A 21,629-nucleotide genomic window follows, 5' to 3' on the forward strand; every position below is an offset into this window, starting at 1 on the left:
ACACCTACCCCCAATGGAATTTTCTCTTGTGCTTCGTTCTTCAAAGTCTTAAGTCAGTCCACCAGTCCTACCTTGTCCCCTTTCCCTGTTGGTGAGGTGTGGTGCAGAGCTATACCTCCTAGGGTTGGTAGTTTTTGTTGGGAAGCCTATCTGGAAAGAATCAACACTGGTGATCTACTCCAAAAGAAGAGACCCAATACTTGCTTGTCACCTCAGTGGTGTGTTCTGTGTAAAGCAGATGGGGAGACTGGTTTTCACCTAATGGTGTCTTGCCACTTCGCGAGGTCGTTGTGGGATTGGGCTTTCTCCTTATTTGGATGCAGCTGGAATCCCCCATCAGACATGAAGGGCCTTTTCTCCCCTTCCTTTTTCAGGTGGCGGTTAAAAAGGGGAAGGACAATGTGGAGAGGACTAAGGGCTGCAGTATGTTGGACACTGTGGGAAGAAAGAAACTCCAGGATATTCTCAGAAACCCAGAGAGGAATAGCAGATCTGAGGGCTATCATACATTTTAGGGCGGTACAATGGCTGAAATCTTTGGAAATATTCACAGATTACACTATGGATGACATGTTGAGGAAGTGGGGTGAAATTGCAAATTGCACGCAGACCAAGTCAGTAATGAGTGTGGCTTGGACCCCCCCACCTTGTGGATTCTTGAAATTAAACTTTGATGGATGTAGTAGGGGAAACCCGGGACAATCGGGGATCGGGGGTGTTTTTAGGGATGAAAATGGGGGCATCTCTGCTATGTTCTCAGGCCCAATTGGAGTGGGTGACTCCCTTAGAGCTGAGATATGTGCAGTTATGGAAGGAGTCCGGAAAGCTAAGGAATTGAACATCAAGAAACTTATAATTGAAGGGGATTCAGAGGTGGTGATAGGGTGGCTGACTAAAGATCAAAATGATTTATGGAAGTATAATAATGAGAAGAGGAAATTCAAATGGCTGGTGTGGGAGATGGAAGTTAAGACATGTTGGATTAAAAGATTTTAGCAAAACAAAGGGCAGAAAGAAGGGATTCTTTGTTTTGGGCTAAGCTGTAACGTTAGTGTCTTTGTATCTTTGTATTTTCTTTTTTCCTTTCTTGAAGTTCTTTGTGACTCTTGGAAGATAAGTGTGTTTGTCTTCCACTTGTAAATTTTCTACTGATGAATGAATGAAAGTGTTATTGATCAAAAAAAAAGGTTATGCCAATCCAATAATGAGCAAATGCTCCCACCACCACCACCACCCAGCTACATGCACAAACATGGTTGGCTTTAAAATAACACTGGCGGAAAAGTTTTTATATGCATTGATGTCCCAACTACCAAGGCAAAATTCTGGTACACCAGAAATTTTTAGTTGTGGTGTCATCACATAATGCAGTGCTAATTTAGGTAACTTCAGATTTCCTTAATCACAGTTAGACTAGTAAACAATTCTATTAACCAACTGATGGTGGCTCAGTTGCCAAGTTCTCTGCCCAGCCTATATGTAGAAGAGACTTGGGATCAAATCACGTTGCCAGTTTGTCACCAGGGCTGGGGGGCTATGGGTTTAGGGCATGGGCTACCCCCCATTGTGTAGCCCCATGAATCATCTCCAGAAAAAACTGTATTTTTTGAGAATGGCCTTGACCATCTCAAAAAAAACTGTATTTTGAGAATGGCCTTGACCATCTCCTGAAAAAAACTGTATTTTTTGCTTCTCACCTTGTATGTTTGAATAGCCAAAAAAATTTCTTCCAACCAATGATGTTACAGGTATCATGAGAGTATATGATTCAGGATTTGATCCTAGCAATTGACAATTACAAATTGGGATCTGAATCTGATGCAAATATGGAAGAAAAGGAAGAAATGGAAGCTGAGGTCAAATAGTAGACCTACAGAACTCATCGTCACTGAAAAAGAAGCAACTGTTTGACCAGTCAAATGTTATTTGATTTGGCTGAAATTTGGTGGCATTAAAGTAGACCTACAGCACTCCAAAACTGTAGACTTTCAGCTAATCCAACATGAGAAAGTCCCCCCCCCCCGAAGTAAAGACTTTAAGTTGGCCAGATTTTATGTTCTGCAAGTCATGATCAAAGTCTCAGTCAACAAGTTGACGAGTATTTATAAGTAATTCTCGTCATTACTATTTATAACAAAAGACGACTTACTATTTTTAGTAATTTTGGGTTTCTTATATTTAGTGGAATTAGGGAGTAATAAAGTGTGTCTAGTTTGAAAAGGAAGTTTCTACTTTTTGTTTGAAGTTCGAATACAAATAGGAATAAGTGTCTTAGAATTCTAAGTAGGAGTTGGAAGTTAGAATCCAAATAGAAGTTGGAACTTGGAAGTGCTACTTTGGGTCTATAAAAAGGTGTCAACAGAAGGGAATCTATTCTACTGAATTGAATAAAGAATTCTTTTTATTTTCTGGTTTGGCCATAGCCAGAAACTTGTGGCCGAAGCCTATTGTTGAGTGTTGGGAATTTCCTGCTTCAGAAATATAATGATATCATCAAATTCTATGATTTGATTGAATGAATCATTCTGAAACTTTCATACCTTGGACTCCAAGCTATACATTATTTTGTGAAATATGTAGAAGAAAACCAAGAAAAACAGGAGAAGCCAACACACAATATATGTAAGATGTGCAAAGATTTCAACTACCAGGATGCCATAAAGGCATGCATGAAAACCAAAGAGATATCTTGAGGTTTTTTAACTACCAGGAGAAGCAAATGTGTTCCTACATTCACATGACATGATGTAAGAATTAAGAGATATCTTGAGGTTTTTTAACTATTCATCAGGTAAGGATATAGAATTGAACATTAAAACATTAATAATGAGATATTAGATTGGAAATACTGATAACCAGAGATAAAGGGAAAGAAGCTCAAAACAAATATGCTGATAAATCTAACCATACATGGGATTGTTAACAGAAGAAGAGAGGAGAAATAAGGAAGAAGAAGAGAAGGGAGAGAAGGGAGAAGAGAAGAGAAAGATTTTGGAGACAACTAGCTGGCGGCACCACTTTATATTATTATATATAGGGCAACCATAATTAAAAGGGAAAAGACCCTTATGGCCCCGCTTTAGTTAGAGTACATAAACAATGATAAAAAACTACTTTAACCAGACCAAACAGACCCTAACTCAGCAGAATACAAGCATAAAAAATAAAGTAAACATTCCAACACTCCCCCTCAAGTTGGGACATAGATGTCAATCATGCCCAACTTGTCACACAAATTATTATGCCACACATGATGAAAGCCCTTGGTGAAGATGTCTGCAAGTTGTTCTTCTGAACTGACATATGAAGTGCACACTTCTCCGCTCACAAATTTTTCTCGAATAAAATGCTTGTCCACTTCAATATGTTTTGTTCTATCATGGAGGACTGGGTTGGCAACAATATTGATAGCAGCTTTATTGTTACAATAGAGTGGCGTAGGTTTGTTAACTACAAAACCTAGCTCTCCTAAGAAGTTTTTTATCCACATGATTTCAGCAACTCCATGAGACATAGCTCTGTATTCTGCTTCAGCACAGGATTTAGCCACTACAATTTGCTTCTTACTTCTCTAGGTGACAAAGTCTCCTCCCACAAAGGTACAATGCCCACTAGTAGATTTTTTGTCATCAACTGCTCCTGCCCAATCAACATCTGTATACACTTCCACCTTCAAATGCTCATGTTTCTGGAATAACAAACCAGCTCCTGGGAACTTCTTGAGGTATCTAAGGATCCTTTCTACAGCTTCAAAGTTAGTTGTCTTAGGGTTATGCATGAACTAACTAAGGAAACCCATTGCTTAGGCAATATCAAGCCTAGTCATAGACAAATATAAGAGTCTCCCTACAAGTCTCTAGAACTTGTAGGGAGGCTTGAGTCAGTTCTAATAGTTTATGTGGATGACATTGTAGTTACAGGAAATGACCTGAGTGAGATTGATAGTTTGAAGAAGAATCTGCACAAAGAATTTGAAATTAAGGATCTTCGGTAGCTGAAGTATTTCTAGGGCATTGAGGTAGCAAGATCAAAGCATGGAATTTTTATCTCACTAAGGAAGTATGTTCTGGACCTTTTGCAAGAGACAAGGAAACTTGGGACAAAGGCAGCTAGTACTACCATTGATCAGAATCACAGAATTAATGCATCAGAAGGTGAGTTGGTAAAGGACATTGGGAGATATCAAAGACTAGTGGGGCGGTTGTTATATTTATGTATGACAAGACCAGACATCTCTTATGCAGTGAGTGTGGTGAGTCAATGCATGCATGCCCCACGAGTTCAGCATTGGGAGGTAGTTGACAGGATTCTTGCTTATCTAAAGGGACACCCAGGTAGAGGTATACTATTTGCTGACCATGGACAATTGAAGCTAGAGGCTTACACAGATGTTGATTGGGCAGGATACCTAGATGACAGAAGATCTACATCAGGAGTCTGTACTCTTGTTGGAGGCAATCTGGTTTCGTGGAAAAGTAAGAAACAAACAGTTGTGGCAAGGTCAAGTGCAGAAGCTGAAGACAGAGCCATGGCACATGGAGTTTCAGAGCTCCTCTGGATCCGTTCCTTGTTAGGAGAAATTGGTATTGAGGCGAACCTATGATGTTGTACAATGATAATCAGACAACAATTAACATTGCACACAACCCAGTTCAGCATGACAGGACAAAGCACATTAAAGTGGACAGACATTTTATAAGAGAAAGGGTGACTTCAAGGGAAGTTTGTCTTCCATACATTGCTTCTGATTTGCAGCTTGCTGATGTTCTTACAAAAAGTGTTGCAAGAAACAAGTTGGAGCATGATCTACGCAAGTTGGGAATGTGTGACATTTACTCCCAACTTGAGGGGGAGTGTTGAGATTGGGTCGATTTTAAGTTATTTGGCCCAGCTTTGTTTTAATTTTATTTACTTTATTCAGTTAGGAAGTTATTGGGCCTTAGGCCCATTAGTTTATGTTAAGTTGTGATTGTTCAGATACTTCAAGTAGCCGACCTAAGGGTACCATTGTACTTTTCTTTTCTTTTATAAAGTATATAAATCAAAAGGGGGTGGGCGGCCAGATTAAATTCAATTCTGGCGGCATCCCTCTCTTTTCTCTTCTTCTTCGTCTCTTCTTTCTCTTGTTGAAACCTTTCAACTTCTTCTTCTTTTTCTTCACAAAGATCACACTAAAACAACTTTCAGCAACTTCTACTTGGTATCTGAGCAAGCCGAAGGTTTCTTGAGCTGCTTCATCATGCAGCCCTAGATCGGCCGACTGAATGGTGAGGTGAGAGGCTAATCGAAGACCTCAGGTAAGCCCAGTTTTTGGATTTCTTGGTGGATCTGCATTGCCTTGTAGCTGGTCTAGGGTTTCCCACTAAATTCAGGAAGAACTGAAGAAAGGGGGAGAGTCTTATTTCTATAGAACTCTTCAATTTTGACCTAGGAAGTGGTAACCTAGTTTTTTAGGGTTCCTTGGTGTTTTCTGAAGGGGTGGTTCAAGTCCCACCTGTTTTGGAGGCCTCTGGAGGGAGCGGCTGCTTCTCTCTCTTCTCTAGCTCCTGCGAAAAAGGAATCTTTTGTGGAAGGAGCTTCTAGGGTACCGAAAGGGTGTCTATGGTGCCTGAAGGAGATTATTTCATATTTTTTTCATCTTAAAGTGACTTTCTAACCCTTTTTTGGGAATAATGGAGGGTTACGGAGCTGAAAACAAATCGGGGAGTGAAATGGGACAAGGGAGAGGAGGTGTCAGAGACCTTTTTGGGGTTGGGACAATCACTATAGTTAAGTTAGATGGTACAAACTATTTAGAATGGGCTGCAACTGCAACTGCAATATCTAGATGCTTCTATTGTTGGAAGCCATTGGGTCTATACGATCAAACTGAAATCAAATGGCTCTCTTGATCGATATAAGGCCCGGTTAGTTGCCCAAGGATACAGTTAGGAATATGGGATTGATATGAAGAAACATTTGCCCCGATTGCTAAGATCACCACAATTCGGACTCTTATGGCCATATCTATTGTTTATTCCTAGACTATTTACCAATTAGATGTGAAGAATGCTTTCCTTCATAGGGAACTAAAGGAGACGGTCTACATGAAACCTCCGCCTGGATATTGCAGTGATCCTTCACATGTCTACCGCCTGAAGAAGTCTTTATATGGCTTGAAACAAGCACCCAGGGCTTAGTTTGAGCGCTTCCAAGATGTTGTTGTTGCAGCTAGGTATAATCAGAGTTCCTCTAACTACTCCCTCTTTGTTAAGAGAAGACCCTAGGGTATTACTATTCTTCTATTGTATGTTGATGACATGCTCCTAACGGGGGATGATCATGACGGCATTTGTAAGCTGAAGTCCTTACTTCATAACTCATTTCACATGAAGGACCTGGGTCCTCTCACTTACTTCTTGGGTTTGGAGGTTCGTCGTAGCAGTCGAGGGTATTTTATTTGTCAACAAAAATACACCTCTGATATCGTTAAACTAGTTGGAATCACTGATGAGAAACATGTTGATACCCCCTGGAGCTGAATGTCAAGCTATCTAAATCCAAAGGCCTCATCCTTCCTGATGCTACCTTGTACCGTCAGCTTGTTGGCTCTTTGATCTATCTTACTATGACCAGGCTTGATATTTCACATGCTGTTTAGGTCACCAATCAATTTGTCTCTGCCCCGAGACAACCTCATATGAATGTTGTTCGCCGCATCATCCGTTATGTTAGAGACACAACCTCTCAGGGGCTATTTTTCTCTTCCTCGTCATCCATACAGTTGAGGGTTTATGTTGATGCTGATTGGGCTGGTTGCCTTGACACTCGTCGATCCACTACTGGGTGGTGCATCTTCATAGGTGACTTTCTCATCTCTTGGAAGTGTAAGAAACAGCAAACTGTCTCTAAGTCTTCTACTGAAGTCGAGTATAGAGCTATGTCTTCTGCATGTAGCGAGATTGTTTAGCTGAAGTCACTTTTCATGGATCTTGATATTTCTCTTCCTACTCCTATCCCTCTGTATGCCGACAACACCAGCGCTATCAAGATTGCATCTAATCCAGTCTTTCATGAGAGGACTAAACATATCGAGGTGGATTGTCACTTTATTAGAGACCTTGTTGCAGGCTCTATATCTCTTCCTCATGTTGCCTCTCACATGCAGATTGCCAACATCTTCACCAAGGCCATGACCAAAAGTCGACATCTCATTCTTGTGGGCAAACTGATGTTGATGTCTACACATCAGTTTGAGGGGTAGTGTAGTGTGAAGATATATCTTGATGTACATATTAGAGTAGTCCTTGTTGTACAGTATCGTAATTCTTATTATTTTATTTGTTCTTTTTATCTTTTAGCCCTGTAAGGGCATTCTTGTAACTGTACATACCTTTTATCTCTTTAATATAAAAGAGACTCTTTGGGGGTGGGGGTCAACTATTCTTGACACCCCTAGATCTGTTTTCTTCTTTCTCTAATTCAATTCACAAGAACCATCTAAGGAAAAGTTTGGGTCAAAGAAGGGACCTCATCTCAAAAGTGCATAAGGTAAACCCATGAGAAACTGGTATAATCATCAACATATAATAAGAAATATCTGTACCCCCCCCCCCATGGCGGGAGTATGATATGGCCCCCAAACATCGGTATGCACAATTTCAAAAGGAATGTTGCTTCTTTTATTACTCAAAGGATAAGATGATATACTATGTTTTGCAAGCTCACAACTTTCACATTTCAAACTTGACACTTCTACTGACTCAAATAAGTTTGGAAAAAGATTCTTCAAAGACCCAAAAGATAAATGACCTTAAGCGGTTATGCCAAAGCATAATCTTACTCCAAGACTGAGAGACAAACAATTTCCCCACTTCACTTTGCTTCCCCTGGGAATGTTCAAGCAGGTAAACTCCATTCATCTCACGGCCAATCCCAATCACTTTCTTTGTTTCCAAATCCTGAAAAACACAACGATCAGGGAAAAAGGTTACTGAACAGTTTTGATTCTTAGTAATACTACTAACTGAAAGCAAGTTAGCACTAAGCTTGGGAACATGCAAAACTGAGGATAGGGTGATGGCATCAGACAATCTGACGTCTCCCTTGCCAAAAATTGGCACAAGGGAGCCATCAACAATAGAAATTGTGTCTCTCCCAGAGGATAAACAATAGGTGCTAAACAAAGTAGATAAGCTGCTCATATGGTATGAAGCACTTGAATCTATTACCCATAAAGGTCTAGTGTTACCTGGGACAGAAGCATGACATGCAGTAGCTCTTGTACCTGTATGAGCAAGGGCTGAAGTAGGATGAGCAAGTGTGGTAGCCGAAGACTGAGATGTAGATCCAAAAATACCAGCTTCATTTTCTAGCTGTCAGTGCAGCCCAAACAGCTGCTAGGGCATCCAAAGATGTGGTCCTTGTGCTGGAGAAAGATGCACTGTCAGCAGTAGTTGCTACATTAGCACTCCCCTTCTTGTTTCTAAGTCTAGTTGGCATTAGGTGAGGATGTAACTTCCAATAGGTGTCCCTAGTGTGTTTGGGCTTCTTGCAATGATCACAAAAGATATCCTTTTTGTCTTCATTCTTAACTTCCCTTTCCTTTTCCCCTCCAACCTTAATTTGTTGCTGCTGAGGTTGCTTTTGTGGGATGAAAAGATAGCATCACCTTCCTCTTACTCTCTTCAATGTGGACTAATGAGTAGGCTTGAGATAGGGTCACACTCTCCCTAGTGAGAAGTTGTTGTCTTGTTATATCAAAATCTGAGTTTAGACCGGCTAAGAACTCAAAGACTCTATTTGTTTCAATCAGCTTTCTATATTGCATCCTTCTGGCTTTCCCATTCAATAGTTTCCAAGTGATCAATTTCATGCCAAAGGGATTTCAGATTAGCAAAATACACCGACACTGGCTTCTCCCCTTGTTCGAGGTTGCTTACTTCACACTTTAGTTCATAAGCTCTAGCCACATTAAGAGGTTGAGAATAAGTCTCCTTCATGCTGTCCCAGATTTCGTTGGCTGTTTTTGCCCAAAGGTAGTTTCGGCTGATGTGGGGCTGTAAAGAGTTGCATAGCCAGGTCATCACCAAGTAGTTCTCTTGAACCCATCTTGGATGAGATATATCCTCCTTGGTTGGTTCCTTTGTCTCCGGTCACATACCCTAATTTCCCTCTACCCCCAATGGCCATCATTGTCGATTGGGCCCATTCCAAGTAATTCGTTCCATCAAACCTAACAGTGGTAATCTGGAACGAATTTTCAGTCATGTTACCAGTCCCAAAAACTTCCCCTTGAGTTTTCACCTCACTTCCAACCCTTTCCATACTGAGTAGATCATAATACTCCAAGAAGAAAAAACTAGTTTTCTACTGAAATACCAAGATAACAGAGAACAATAATCCAAAAACTTATCTCAGCAAATAATAAGAACTATAACTTAATTTCAGTCGACAGTTCCTTCTCAAAACTGTAACTTTTAATCAAAAAAAACACCAGAGAATAACAGTCCAGAAACTGATTTCAGTAGAGAATAGATCTTGATTCTTTAAATAAACAGCAAGGTGATCTCAGATTTATTATGCTGCTGCTTAAGATCGAATTACCTTAAAGGTTGCACCTTTTTCAGAAAAGAAAGCTGATCATAAAAGAAATCTTGATAACTTCTACCGAGTTACCTTAAAGGTTGTTCCTTTCTCAGTAAAAAGAACTCTGATCGACTTCTTTGGTTTGAAACCTTAACCCTGATCAAATCTGAACTCTTTCTCAGAATTCTGATCGTCCTCTTTGGTTCGAAACCCTACCGAAACTGATCTCCGATTCTTCCCAGTCACCGGAGCATTCTCCAAGAATCTTTTCACTTTCTTGGGCGGTCTTCAGTACTCCAGTAACCTCCAAGCATCAGGCAGCTGCTGCAGAGATCTTGATCTAATGGATTTTCATGTAGCTGACCAAATCAGGCTTACATGATAACCCTAGATTTTCTCGCCAATAGCTCTGATACCAACTTGAAGAAAGCTAGTGGGTTCCTGTCTTAAAGAAAAAAAAAAGGAAGAAAAGATCTAGGTTTCGAAGAGAAGAAAAGAAGAGGGAGAGAAGAGAAGAGAGGAGAAAAGGGGTTCGGTTGATAAATTCTGCCGCCCCATAAACTTCATTATATAGTTTTGGTTCCTTACAAGAATAGGAGATAAAAGATAAACTCTAGTCCTAATAAAGCAATAAATTCTAGTACTAATACATGGATAAGGCCAGCCGGCCCAACTTAAAAAAGAATTAAAATAACTAGGTGTGGGTAAGGAACCACACACACTAGAGCCTAAGTGTGGGTATGGAACCCCACACTCGTGGCTACTAACTATTTCTACACCTTGCTTTGTATCTATCAGAGTATGGTAATTCATCAAAGCAGTTGTTCTTACACTCCACAGCAAAATGGTGTAGCAGAAAGGAAGAACAAACACATTGTTGAGATTGCGAGGAGCATGATGATAACATCTACCGTTCCAGTTCGATTTTGGGGTGATGCAGTTCTCACAACAGTCTTTCTAATTAATAGGATGCCTTCTCGTGTTCTTGGATATAACACCCCATTTAGCCTCCTTTTGCCTGAGGGGGAGATGTTCCACATTCCTCTCAAGGTGTTTGGTTGTGTTCGCTTTGCTCATGTTCTTGGTCCTCACAGCTTGAAGCTTGATCCGAAGGCAAGGAAGTGTGTTTTTCTTGGGTATGCAGAAAATCAAAAAGGATACTGTTGCTATGACCCAGTCTCTGGGAGTCGGTATGTCACTATGGATGTCACCTTTTTTTATGAATACGGATGTCACCTTTTTTGAGTCCACACCTTTCTTCCAGAGGGGTTCTTCTCAAGGGGAGTGTTTTGGGGAAGGAAGTGAGCAATCTATTCCTTTTCTGGTTCCAGTCCCTGTGTCCACTAGTGTGTCTGACCCCCCTGTGTCAAATCCTCCGAGGTCACCTACTTTACCACCTCCCTTGTGTCCTATTTCTCAGTGCTTCTCATGACGACACGACTTCACAGGGAGGTTGATTCCGTAGCAGAAGAACTCACATCACTTCCTATCGGCTCTTTGGAGACTCCAGATTCGGCTGACACTGACTCAGGTATTCCTCTTGCTTCATCTAATGTTTTAGTTCCTATTGATTCCACTAACCCCATTAAAGATGACCTTGACCTTCCTATTGCACTCAAAAAAGGGAAGAGAAAGTATACTGCTCATTGCATCTTACAGTATCTCTCCTACAGCGGACTTTCTCCTTCTTATCGAGCCTTCCTTTCTTCCCTCAACTGAGTGGAAGACAGCTATGCAGGAAGGAATGGAAGCTTTAATTAAAATCATATGTGAGAAAATGTGGATCTAGGGCAAGGACATTGTTGGATGTTGGGTTTATATAGTGAAATACAAAGCAGATGGAAGTATAGAAAGGTATAAGGCAAGATTGGTTGCAAAAGGGTAAACTCAAACCTATGGCATTGACTACTTAAAGACTTTTGCACCAGTTGCAAAAATGAACTCTATTCAAATCCTTCTCTCTCTTGCTGTTACATACTCTTGGCCCCTTTTCCAACTTGATGTGAAAAAGTGCCTTCCTTAATGGGGACCTGCAAGAAGTATATATGGATCTCCCTGTTGGTTTCCACAATGATGCTGAAAAGGGAAAGGTATGCAGATTGAAGAAGTCTGTTTATGGTTTGAAACAGTCACCCAGAGAGTGGTTTGACAAGTTCAGAAAGGCCTTGATTGCTTTTGGCTATACTCATACTCAATCAGACCATACTTTGTTTGTAAAGCAAAGAGGGTCCCTTGTGTCAATTCTGATAGTTTATGTGGATGACATTATAGTTATAGGAAATGCCCTGAGTGAGATTGATAATTTGAAGAAGAATCTGCATAGAGAATTTGAAATTAAGGATCTTGGGGAGCTGAGGTATTTCTTAGGCATTGAGGTAGCAAGATCAAAGCATGGAATTTTTATCTCACTAAGGAAGTATGTTTTGGACCTTTTGCAAGAGATAGGGAAACTTGGGACAAAGGCAGCTAGTACACCCATTGATCAGAATCACATAATTAATGCATCAGAAGGTAATCTGGTAAAGGACATTGGGAGATATCAAAGACTAGTAGGGCGGTTGTTATATTTATGTATGACAAAACCAAACATCTCTTATGCAGTGAGTGTGGTGAGTCAATACACACGAGTTCAGCAATGAGAGGCTGTTGACAGGATTCTTGCTTATCTAAAGGGACACCCAGGTAGAGGTATACTATTTGCTGACCATGGACAGTTGAAGCTAGAGGCTTACACAGATGCTGATTGGGCAGGATGCCTAGATGATAGGAGATCTACATCAGGAGTCTGTACTCTTGTTGGAGGCAATCTGGTTTCGTGGAAAAGTAAGAAACAAACGGTTGTGGCAAGGTCAAGTGCAGAAGCTGAATACAGAGCCATGGCACATGGAGTTTCAGAGCTCCTCTGGATCCGTTCCTTGTTAGGAGAAATTGGTATTGAGGCAAAAGAACCTATGATGTTGTATTGTGATAACCAGGCAGCAATTAACATTGCACACAACCCAATTCATTATGACAGGACAAAGCACATTAAAGTGGACAGACATTTTATAAGAGAAAGGGTGACTTCAGGGGAAGTTTGCCTTCCATGCATTGCTTCTGATTTGCAGCTTGCTGATGTTCTTACAAAAGGTGTTGCAAGAAACAAGTTGGAGCATGATCTACACAAGTTGGGAATGTGTGACATTTACTCCCAACTTGAGGGGGAGTGTTGAGATTGGGCTGATTTTAAGTTATTTGGCCCAACTTTGTTTTAATTTTATTTACTTTATTCAGTTAGGAAGTTATTGGACCTTAGGCCCATTAATGTTAAGTTAAGTTGTGACTGTTCAGCTACTTCACATAGCCGACCTACTAAGGGTATGTAGAGAACACTTCGTAGGGTAGAAGGTGTTTTAGTCTTCCTAGGGTTAGCCGTTGGTCATTTAGTTGTTTCAGTTGCTATTTATTTCAGTCTTATTTTGCTCTATTATGTTATGTAAAGACTAAGGGCAGATCTGTCCTTTCCATGTAATGAGCATAACCTATAAATATTAATTAAAGTGGCAGCGGCAGCACATTTAAGCTTCTGCTCCTCCTTTCAACTCTTGTGTTATACTGCTTCTCCTCCCTCTTCCTCCTCTCTTCTCTTTACCTTTCTTCTTATTTTCGAACCTGAAATCCATTAGGGTTCAAGACTGATAACAGTCCTAAACTTCTACTTGGAAGTTGTTTGAAGATTTAGCAGTTGTTTGAAGATCTCCAGAGGATTTAGCAGCTGTTTGAAGAATTGCCACAGTTGCAGCGTGTTGGTGATTAGGAAGAATCAGAGAAGACTAGGGTTCGGGTAACCTTGGAAGGCAGCGAACAACATCCTATTGTAAGGTTTTTATTTTCTGAGAGAAGTAATATCAAAGAAGATAGGTTGGACCTATCTAGCAAGGGCGGCCGAACCACTCTAGGGTTTTATCTTTCTATTCTCTAGGGTTGTCTTAACCCTGCGGCAAACCCTAATACTGGACTGAACCTTGTGATCTAATACTGCGGCAAACCCTAATAATTCTCTCCTCAACATTGATCAGTTTTAGGGTTTCATATTAACCCTACTACAAGCCTTATCCGTACGGTACTGTCTGGAGTGTACGGCTGAGAATTTGCTTTTAGGACTGATTAAAATCCCAATTCGGCTTCAGCATATCAGATTGTTCTTCAAACTGTTTTTCAGTTTTCTTTTGGGGTTTTCGAACTCTTCTAAGGGGGTGGAAACAGTTCGGACTGTTGCTGTTGTGTGTGGTTATTGGTTTCAGATCAGTTTTATACCTGTTTCATGCACATCTACTGTGAGTACAGATTGGTTCTATACTGATTTTGTAATTGTGGTTGATAGTCCAAGTGCTGTTTTGACTGTAGTAACCCTAATTTTGAGACTTCTGGTTCTTGACCGAAATGGAGTTTAAGAATCAGGCAGAAGGAAGTTTTGGGAACAGCAGTTATGGTGGTGGTTCTGAGACAGGTTTTGAGATTACAACCGTAAGATTTGATGGATCAAACTATTTGAAATGGGCCCAATCAGCCATGATGGCTATTGGGGGAAGGGGCAAAGTAGGGTATCTCTTGGGAGATGTGACAGAACCTTCCAAGGGAGACCCTATGTATACCAAGTGGGTCCAAGAAAACTACTTGGTTATGACATGGCTGTGTAATTCTATGCAGCCTCATATCAGCCGAAATTACTTATGGGCAAAGACAGCCAAGGAGATATGGGATGTGATGAAAGAAACTTACTCCCAACCCCTTAATGTTGCCAGAGCATATGAATTGAAATGTGAGGTGAATACCCTTAAACAATGAGAGAAACCGGTTTCGGTCTACTTCTCTACCTTGAAGTCCCTGTGGCATGAGATTGATCACTTAGAGACTCTTGAGTGGGAGAGTCCCAAAGATGCTCAGACCCATAGAAAGCACATCGAGACAAACAGTGTCTGAGTTTCTGGCAGGACTGAATTCAGAATATGATATTGTGAGGCAGCAGATTTTGACCAGAGATAGTGTGACCCTCTCAGGCATACTCCTTAGTGCACAGTGAAGAGACCAGGAGGAAAGTCATGATGCAACCTCAGCCGCTTACACCTCCCTTGGTAGCTGTCAAACCCAAAACAGGGGGTGATTCAGAGAGGGACAGAAAGAAGGAAGATAAAAGGGATGTGGTGTGTGAGCATTGTAAGAAACCTAAACACACAAAAGAAACATGTTGGAAGTTGCATCCACATTTGGTCCCGGCAAAGTTGCGAAACAAAAAGGGTAATGCTCATGTGGCTGTGACTACTGATTCAGCATCCTCGTCTGGTACAAGAGGCTCACCCTTAGAGACCTTAGCTGCAATTCGGGCTGCTCTAATACAGTTGGAAAAGGAAGTTGGCAGTTCAGCTCAGTCACCGCAGTCATCATCAGCCCCTGCCACATCGGCCTTTGCACATTCAGGTACTCGAGGCTCAACCTACCATGCCTCCGCTCCAGGTACTACTGAACCATGTTGGGTAATAGATTCAGGTGCATCCGACCATATGACTAGCTTGCCCTCATTGTTTACTACTTATCACTTATCTTCTGGTAGGGATAAAGTATCTATTGTTGATGGCTCTCTTGTCCCTATTTCTAGCAAGGGTGACATCAAGGGTGACATCAAAGTATATATATACATATTGTGTTTTCTGAAAATATTTGCAAAAAGGTTTTAATTCCCAGGATCCATCCGAGCAGAGAGTGCAACACTGTACCTTGCAGCCAGTAGAAATCTGTTGAATTAAAAAATATAAAAGAAAAGTAGTTTCTTGAAGAGAGAAGGACAAAAAGAGAAGAAGAGAAGTTGAAAAGAAAAGAGAGCAATAATCTGGCCGCCCCCTTCACTTATTATTTATACTAAAATAATAGAACACTACAAAGACAATTATGCCCTTATAGGGCGGCAAAACATAAAACAGCATATATAACACTCAAAAACATAATAAAATTTGGACTCACATAACTATTGTGGTCCCCACCTCCTATCTAACAACTAACATAAAACATCTACTCAGAAAAACATCATAAAACTAATTAATCTTCAACACTCCCCCTCAAGTTGGGAGTAAATGTCACACATTCCCAACTTGCGTAGATCATGTTCAAGCTTGTTCTTTGCCACCCCTTTAGTGAGAACATCAGCCAGCTGCAACTCTGAAGAGACATAAGGCAAACAAACTTCTCTGGTTGTTACCCTTACTCTTATAAAGTGTCTATCAACTTCAATGTGTTTTATCCTATCATGTTGAATTGGATTGTGGGCAATATTGATTGCAGCCTGATTGTCACAGTATAACATCATAGGTTCCTCTGCCTTCACCCCAATCTCACTCAAAAGAGGTCTAACCCAAAGAAGTTCTGAGACACCATGAGCCATGAATCTATACTAAGCCTCTACACTTGACCTTGCCACAACCGCTTGCTTCTTACTCTTCCAGGAGATCAAGTTTCCACCTACAAAGCTATACACTCCTGATGTAGACCTTCTGTCATCTAAGCATCCTGCCCAGTCTGCATTTGTATAGGATTCTAACTTTAGATTCTCATCATTTGAGAAAAGAATGCCTCTGCCAGGGTGCTTTGTCAGATATGCAAGTATTCTCTCAATAGCTTCCCAGTGTTGAACTCGAGGTGCATGCATGTACTAACTCGCAACACTGACAGCATAAGAAATATTTGGTCGTGTCATACACAAATACAGCAGTCGGCCCACCATTCTTTGATATCTCCCCGCATCCTTTACCAACTCACCATCCACACCATTAATTTTGTGATTTGGATCAAAAGGAGTGTCTGTTGGCTTGGTCCCCAGCCTCCCAGTCTTCCGCAGTAGGTCAAATACATACTTTCTCTGTGAAATGAAGATCCCATGCTTGGATCTTGCAACTTCAATCCCCAAGAAGTATTTGAGCTCACCAAGAATATCGTGTATAATCATCCACACCATTAATTCTATGATCTTGCAACTTCCTCATCACGTGATCTCATTAAATATATCCAAGAATATTGTGTATAATCATCCACAAACAAGAAAAAGTAACGGAATCCTCCCATGGAAGGGATATGATATGGCCCCCGTACATCAGTGTGAACAATATTAAAAGCAGAAGTACTTCTTTTATTACTTGGTTTAAAAGACTGTCTACAATGCTTTCCTAACTGACAACTCTCACACTCCAAAGTAGATAACTGAACAGACTCAAACAACTTTGGGAAAAGACATTTCAAAGAACTAAAAGAAAGATGTCCCAAACGATTGTGCCAAAGCATAATCTGGTTCATTGACTCTAACCCACTACTACTGCTGCTGCTAACATGATGGCCCTGATGTCTCAGAATCTCATCCAACAGGTAGACTCCATTCACCTCACAGCCACTCCCAATCATCTTCTTTGACTCCAAATCCTACAAAACACAATTAGCATGAAGAAAGGTCACGGAACAATTCAAACTTTTTGTCAAAGAACTAACAGACAGTAGGTTGGTATGAAGTCTAGGGACATGTAAAACAAAAGAAAGAGTTATATCATTGGTCACTCTAATTGTCCCCTTCCCAACAATGGGCATATGTGAACCATCTGCTGTAGAGACTCTATCTCTACCAGAACATAACTGATAGGAACTGAAAATGGTAGGGGCATTAGTCAAATGCTCAGATGCTCCAGAGTCTATAATCCAGGGAGGTCCCTCCTTACCTGAAGTGAATGCAAGATTTGCAGTTGCATATGAACTACTTGTATGTGCAAAGGAAGTGGTGTAGTTGGCTCCTGCATTCTGCTGTCCATCGGGAAGGCTAGAGCTGGATGAATTTTTCTTACTAATAAACTGTCCAAACCTCTCCAATTCTGTTCTCACTATTGCTACTGCAATGAATTCCCAATCAGTTTGGGAGAGAGGGGCTGAAAAGTCTCCTGTAGTGGCTACATTTGCATTTCCCTTCTTTTTTTTTATCCGAGCAGGCATAAGATTTGGATGAAGCTTCCAACAAGTGTCCCTGGTATGCTTAGGCTTCATGCAATAATTACACACCAAGTCCTTCTAGTCTCACTACTCCCCCTGTCTCCATTCGGCATAGGTTTTATTGTACCAACCATAACCGACTGGTCAATCCCAGGCTGTCTCAGCATTACATTCCTCCTACTCTCCTCTCCAGAGACAAAAGCATAGGCCTGAGAAAGTGTTACACCCTCCCTAGAAAGAATATGCTACCTAGCAATGTCAAATTCAGGGTTCAGCCCTGCCAAGAACTCAAAAATCCTATTCCTCTCTACCAGTCTGTGATAAGTTGTTGCATCATTTACACTTTCCCATACCACAGTTTCTAAGTGATCTATTTCCTGCCATAGGATTTTCAGCATGGAGAAATACACAGCAACAGGTTTTTCCCATGTTTCATACTTATCACCTGATTTCTTAACTGATAGGCCATGGCTTCATTTTGCTTCTGAGAGTAGGTTTCAGTCACTCCATCCCAAATCTCCTTAGCAGTATTAGCCCATAGGAATTTTTTTGCAATATGAGGTAACATATAATTACACAACCAGGACATTACCATGTAATTCTCCTACACCCATCGGGAAGAGTCTGTATCAGGTTTCTTCTCCTCCCCAGTGAGATACCCTAATTTTCCACAGGCACCAATAGCCATCTTAGCTGATTGTGCCCACTCCAAATAATTTGTACCATCAAGTTTTACTATAATAATGATCCCAGACCCAAAAATATCACTACTACCACCAACACCCAGTCCCACAGTATCGGTAGATTTCATCTCGGTATTCCAACTCTCCATCTTACTTCAAATAGTTCAATAGTAAGAAAAAAAAATAGATTGGAGACCTTCAAAAAATAATTTAATATCACACACAGAAACCAACCCTTCCGGAAGAAGAAAACCCTAGATGGAGGGAAATCTCTCTCCTCCCCACGCCTCCCAACAAAGAGAAAAGTGAATCAATCACTCCGGGAGGCCTAGAAAATTCCAGAAACCAAACCGCCCTTTTCAAAAAATCAAAAGAAAACTAACAATACCTGGGCGCCCAAAATCAAATCAAAAACAAAGAATCCAACTTTTCTGGGACTCTTCCCCATACTCTAGTTCTTCCTGATTTTGATGTCAAACAGTAGATCACCTTCCTAATGTCTAGATCCCACCAAAAACTCCAAGAACTGGGCGATCCATAGCAGATCAATCAGCCCTATACTACTTCATGCAGTCGGCTGATCTAGGGTTGCATGAGAATGCTTCAAAAAACCCTAGCCGATGCTCTGATACCAAGTAGAAATCTGATGAATTAAAAAATATAAAAGAAAAGTAGTTTCTTGAAGAGAGAAGAGAGAAGAAAGAAGGAGAAGAAGAGAATAAGAGAAGTTGAAAAGAAAAGAGAGCAATAATCTGGCCACCCCCTTCACTTATTATTTATACTAAAATAATAGAATAGTACAAAGACAACTATGCCCTTATAGGGCGGCAAAACATAAAACAGCATATATAACACTCAAAAACATAATAAAATTTGGACTCACATAACTACTGTGGTCCCCACCTCCTATCTAACAACTAACATAAAACATCTACTCAAAAAAACATCATAAAACTAATTAATCTTCAACACAACCGAGGGAGAGGTCCTCTCTTGTCGGGCAGTGTTTGATCATTAAGGGCTGAAAGGTTAAGTGTAAGACCATTTAGGGCTTTTATACCTGATGGACTATATCTCACTCAAGTCCATTGTCCTTAGACCTTCATTGGATGGCTGGACTCAAGGACCATTTAGTGTAAATGTTGGGCCCATGAAGAGCCCATAGTAGACTCAGGGGTTCACTGTGTCAGTAGTGAATTCGGCCAGGCTTTGTTACAGAAACTAGGCTGAACCCATGTGGACTTTTGTGAGGTCAATGTTAGGGTCCCATGCCATACAAAGAGAGCCAAGTTAGCCAGCAATCAATAAAGGACGTGAGCCACTTACTTAATGGGCCTAGGGCCCAAGATTAATAAGATTAATCAGGGGTGCCACATGACAGTTTAAGCAATCATGTGACATGGGCGAATATGGGTATGGATCTGGGTTTGGATCAGCAAATAAGATAAGAGGATAACTCTTATCCACTTAAAGAGTCCAGATCCAAATAAAGATTTGGATTAGGAAGCTCTTAATCAGATTAGGAGATCAGCTCTTTAAGGGTTATAAATAGGGGAGGGTGAACTGCTCCAGATTACTCTGCTCTCAACTCTCTCTCCCTCCTGCTCTTGCCACCCTAAACCTAATTCAACATCCATTCTTGAACTGATAGAGATCAGTTCTAGTTCTGATATTTTGCAAGAAAATATCATATCAAACTCGTGCTCACCTCCCTTGCTTGATCCAATCCGTTGGATTGCAGTTCTTGCTGAAGAATTGCATTGCTGAAGCTGCTTCATCTCAAGCTACACCATCTTCAGTGGAAGTGGGTTTTGGTACCCTCTTTGGGCGTGAACACCTACGTTGGGAGTTACACGTGTGGATTCCGTATCAGGTATTGCTCTCCCTTTATTTTAATTTCAAATCTAGTCCAGTTTGGTGCAAGAACGAACCTTGAAAGATGCAGTTTTTCTAAAACTGGGAATACGATTCCCGGAAGGGAGAAAAGACTTTTTTGAAATTTCGCCCAACCACCCTGCATGGTTCGGCCATTCATATGATGGATTTCCCTTCCCTTCAAGGAGAAATAAGGAAGAAGAAGAGAAGGGCTTAGAAGAGAAAGGTTTTGGAGTCAACTAACTAGCTGGCAACGCCAGCTTATATTATTATATATAGGGCGACATAGTAGTTACAAACATGATGAACATGATAAATATATAATAAAATTTTCATCATATACAATGAAACAGTTACTAAAACATTCAAATTTATGAAATACATATAAAGAAACAAATTTTTGAATGTGATCCACCAATAAAGTTAAAATATTATATGAGTTCAAATTTCAAGACATATTTCATGTCATTGGAGGAAGACTAGAAGGCCCAACCATTAACTACAGGTATTAGTTCACTTCATTTTTTAGATTGAAAGATATAAAACAGATAAAAAAGCTTTGTACAGCATGTTTTATGACAATAGTAACATGTACAAATACAATCTTATCATTATAAAAATAAAGGCTTTCAGAAGCAAACATTTAATTGATAGTAAGATACTTACTGCGCCCTCAAATCATCCTTTTCAAGCTTCTTTACGAACTGTCTCCGCTCTTCAATAGAAACCCTCTGCTGCTCAAGATCATCAATTTCATCACTAACAATTGTGTTGACAAAAATTTTAAGTTAATTAGTCAATAAAACTGACATTGCTAGCCAGGTTTTCAAAGAAAACACTGTAAATGAAATCATTAATAGATAGAAATGAATAAAAATGTTACTAATTGGATACTTATCTAAGCTCCTCCTTAAGTAAATGCTCCTTCTGAATTTCCTCATCCAACTCTTTTTGAAGAAACTCAATATCAGCATCAGCGATAACCTCAGATTTTGCATCATCCATCCTTTGCTTGCACTCATCTATCTTTCTCCGATACTCTGCTACGGAGGATTTTCATCAAGCAGAACAAAGTAACATTTATTAACTAAGAAAAGGTTAAAAAAAGGTGAAAGAAAAAATAAAGAAAACCACATTAGAACAAAGTAACATTTATCAACACCCAATCTCTCTGCCACTGTGTTTAGGACTTTTGTCCAATCCCTTACCACCTTATCTACCTTTAACACCATTCTGTGCTCCCAGTTGCTTCCTTCTTCATCGAGAGTTATCTTCCGAAGAACAGTTGCAGAGTTTACTAAGACCTCTTGACAGAGCGGGGTCTGCTTCTTACTCGACGCTGGTAAACAGAGGGAGGTGGAGTTACAAACCATTGGGCTTCCATTAGGCTCTTCCCCCTTCCTCTCAACCTTCACTAGGAAAGCTTGAAGGTTCCTAGCAAAGGAGCTCCAACCTTGCTCCCTTGGCCTTGGCCCCTCCAGCACACAAATCATCTGCTTCTTGTTG

The 21,629-nt window shown here is 40.5% G+C and overlaps 1 protein-coding gene across 4 annotated transcripts in view; it reads right to left on the bottom strand.

Annotated features, from left to right (window-relative positions):
* Positions 1–21,629, bottom strand: part of LOC104609056 (plectin-like protein) — a 59,655-nt gene that overhangs the window by 12,319 nt on the left and 25,707 nt on the right. For 3 of the 4 annotated variants that reach the window (XM_088894010.1, XM_088894009.1, XM_088894008.1), the window contains 2 exons: positions 21,021–21,166; positions 20,790–20,890 (listed from right to left, as the gene is read on the bottom strand). In XM_088894010.1, coding sequence (XP_088750136.1) covers positions 20,790–20,890; positions 21,021–21,166 — 247 coding nt within the window. The remainder of the gene's footprint in view (positions 1–20,789; positions 20,891–21,020; positions 21,167–21,629) is intronic. The other variant, XM_088894011.1, reaches the window with a different exon arrangement.

This window comes from Nelumbo nucifera, chromosome 8 (assembly GCF_055504915.1).
Source record: "Nelumbo nucifera cultivar China Antique chromosome 8, China Antique-T2T, whole genome shotgun sequence".
Classification (NCBI taxonomy): domain Eukaryota; kingdom Viridiplantae; phylum Streptophyta; class Magnoliopsida; order Proteales; family Nelumbonaceae; genus Nelumbo; species Nelumbo nucifera.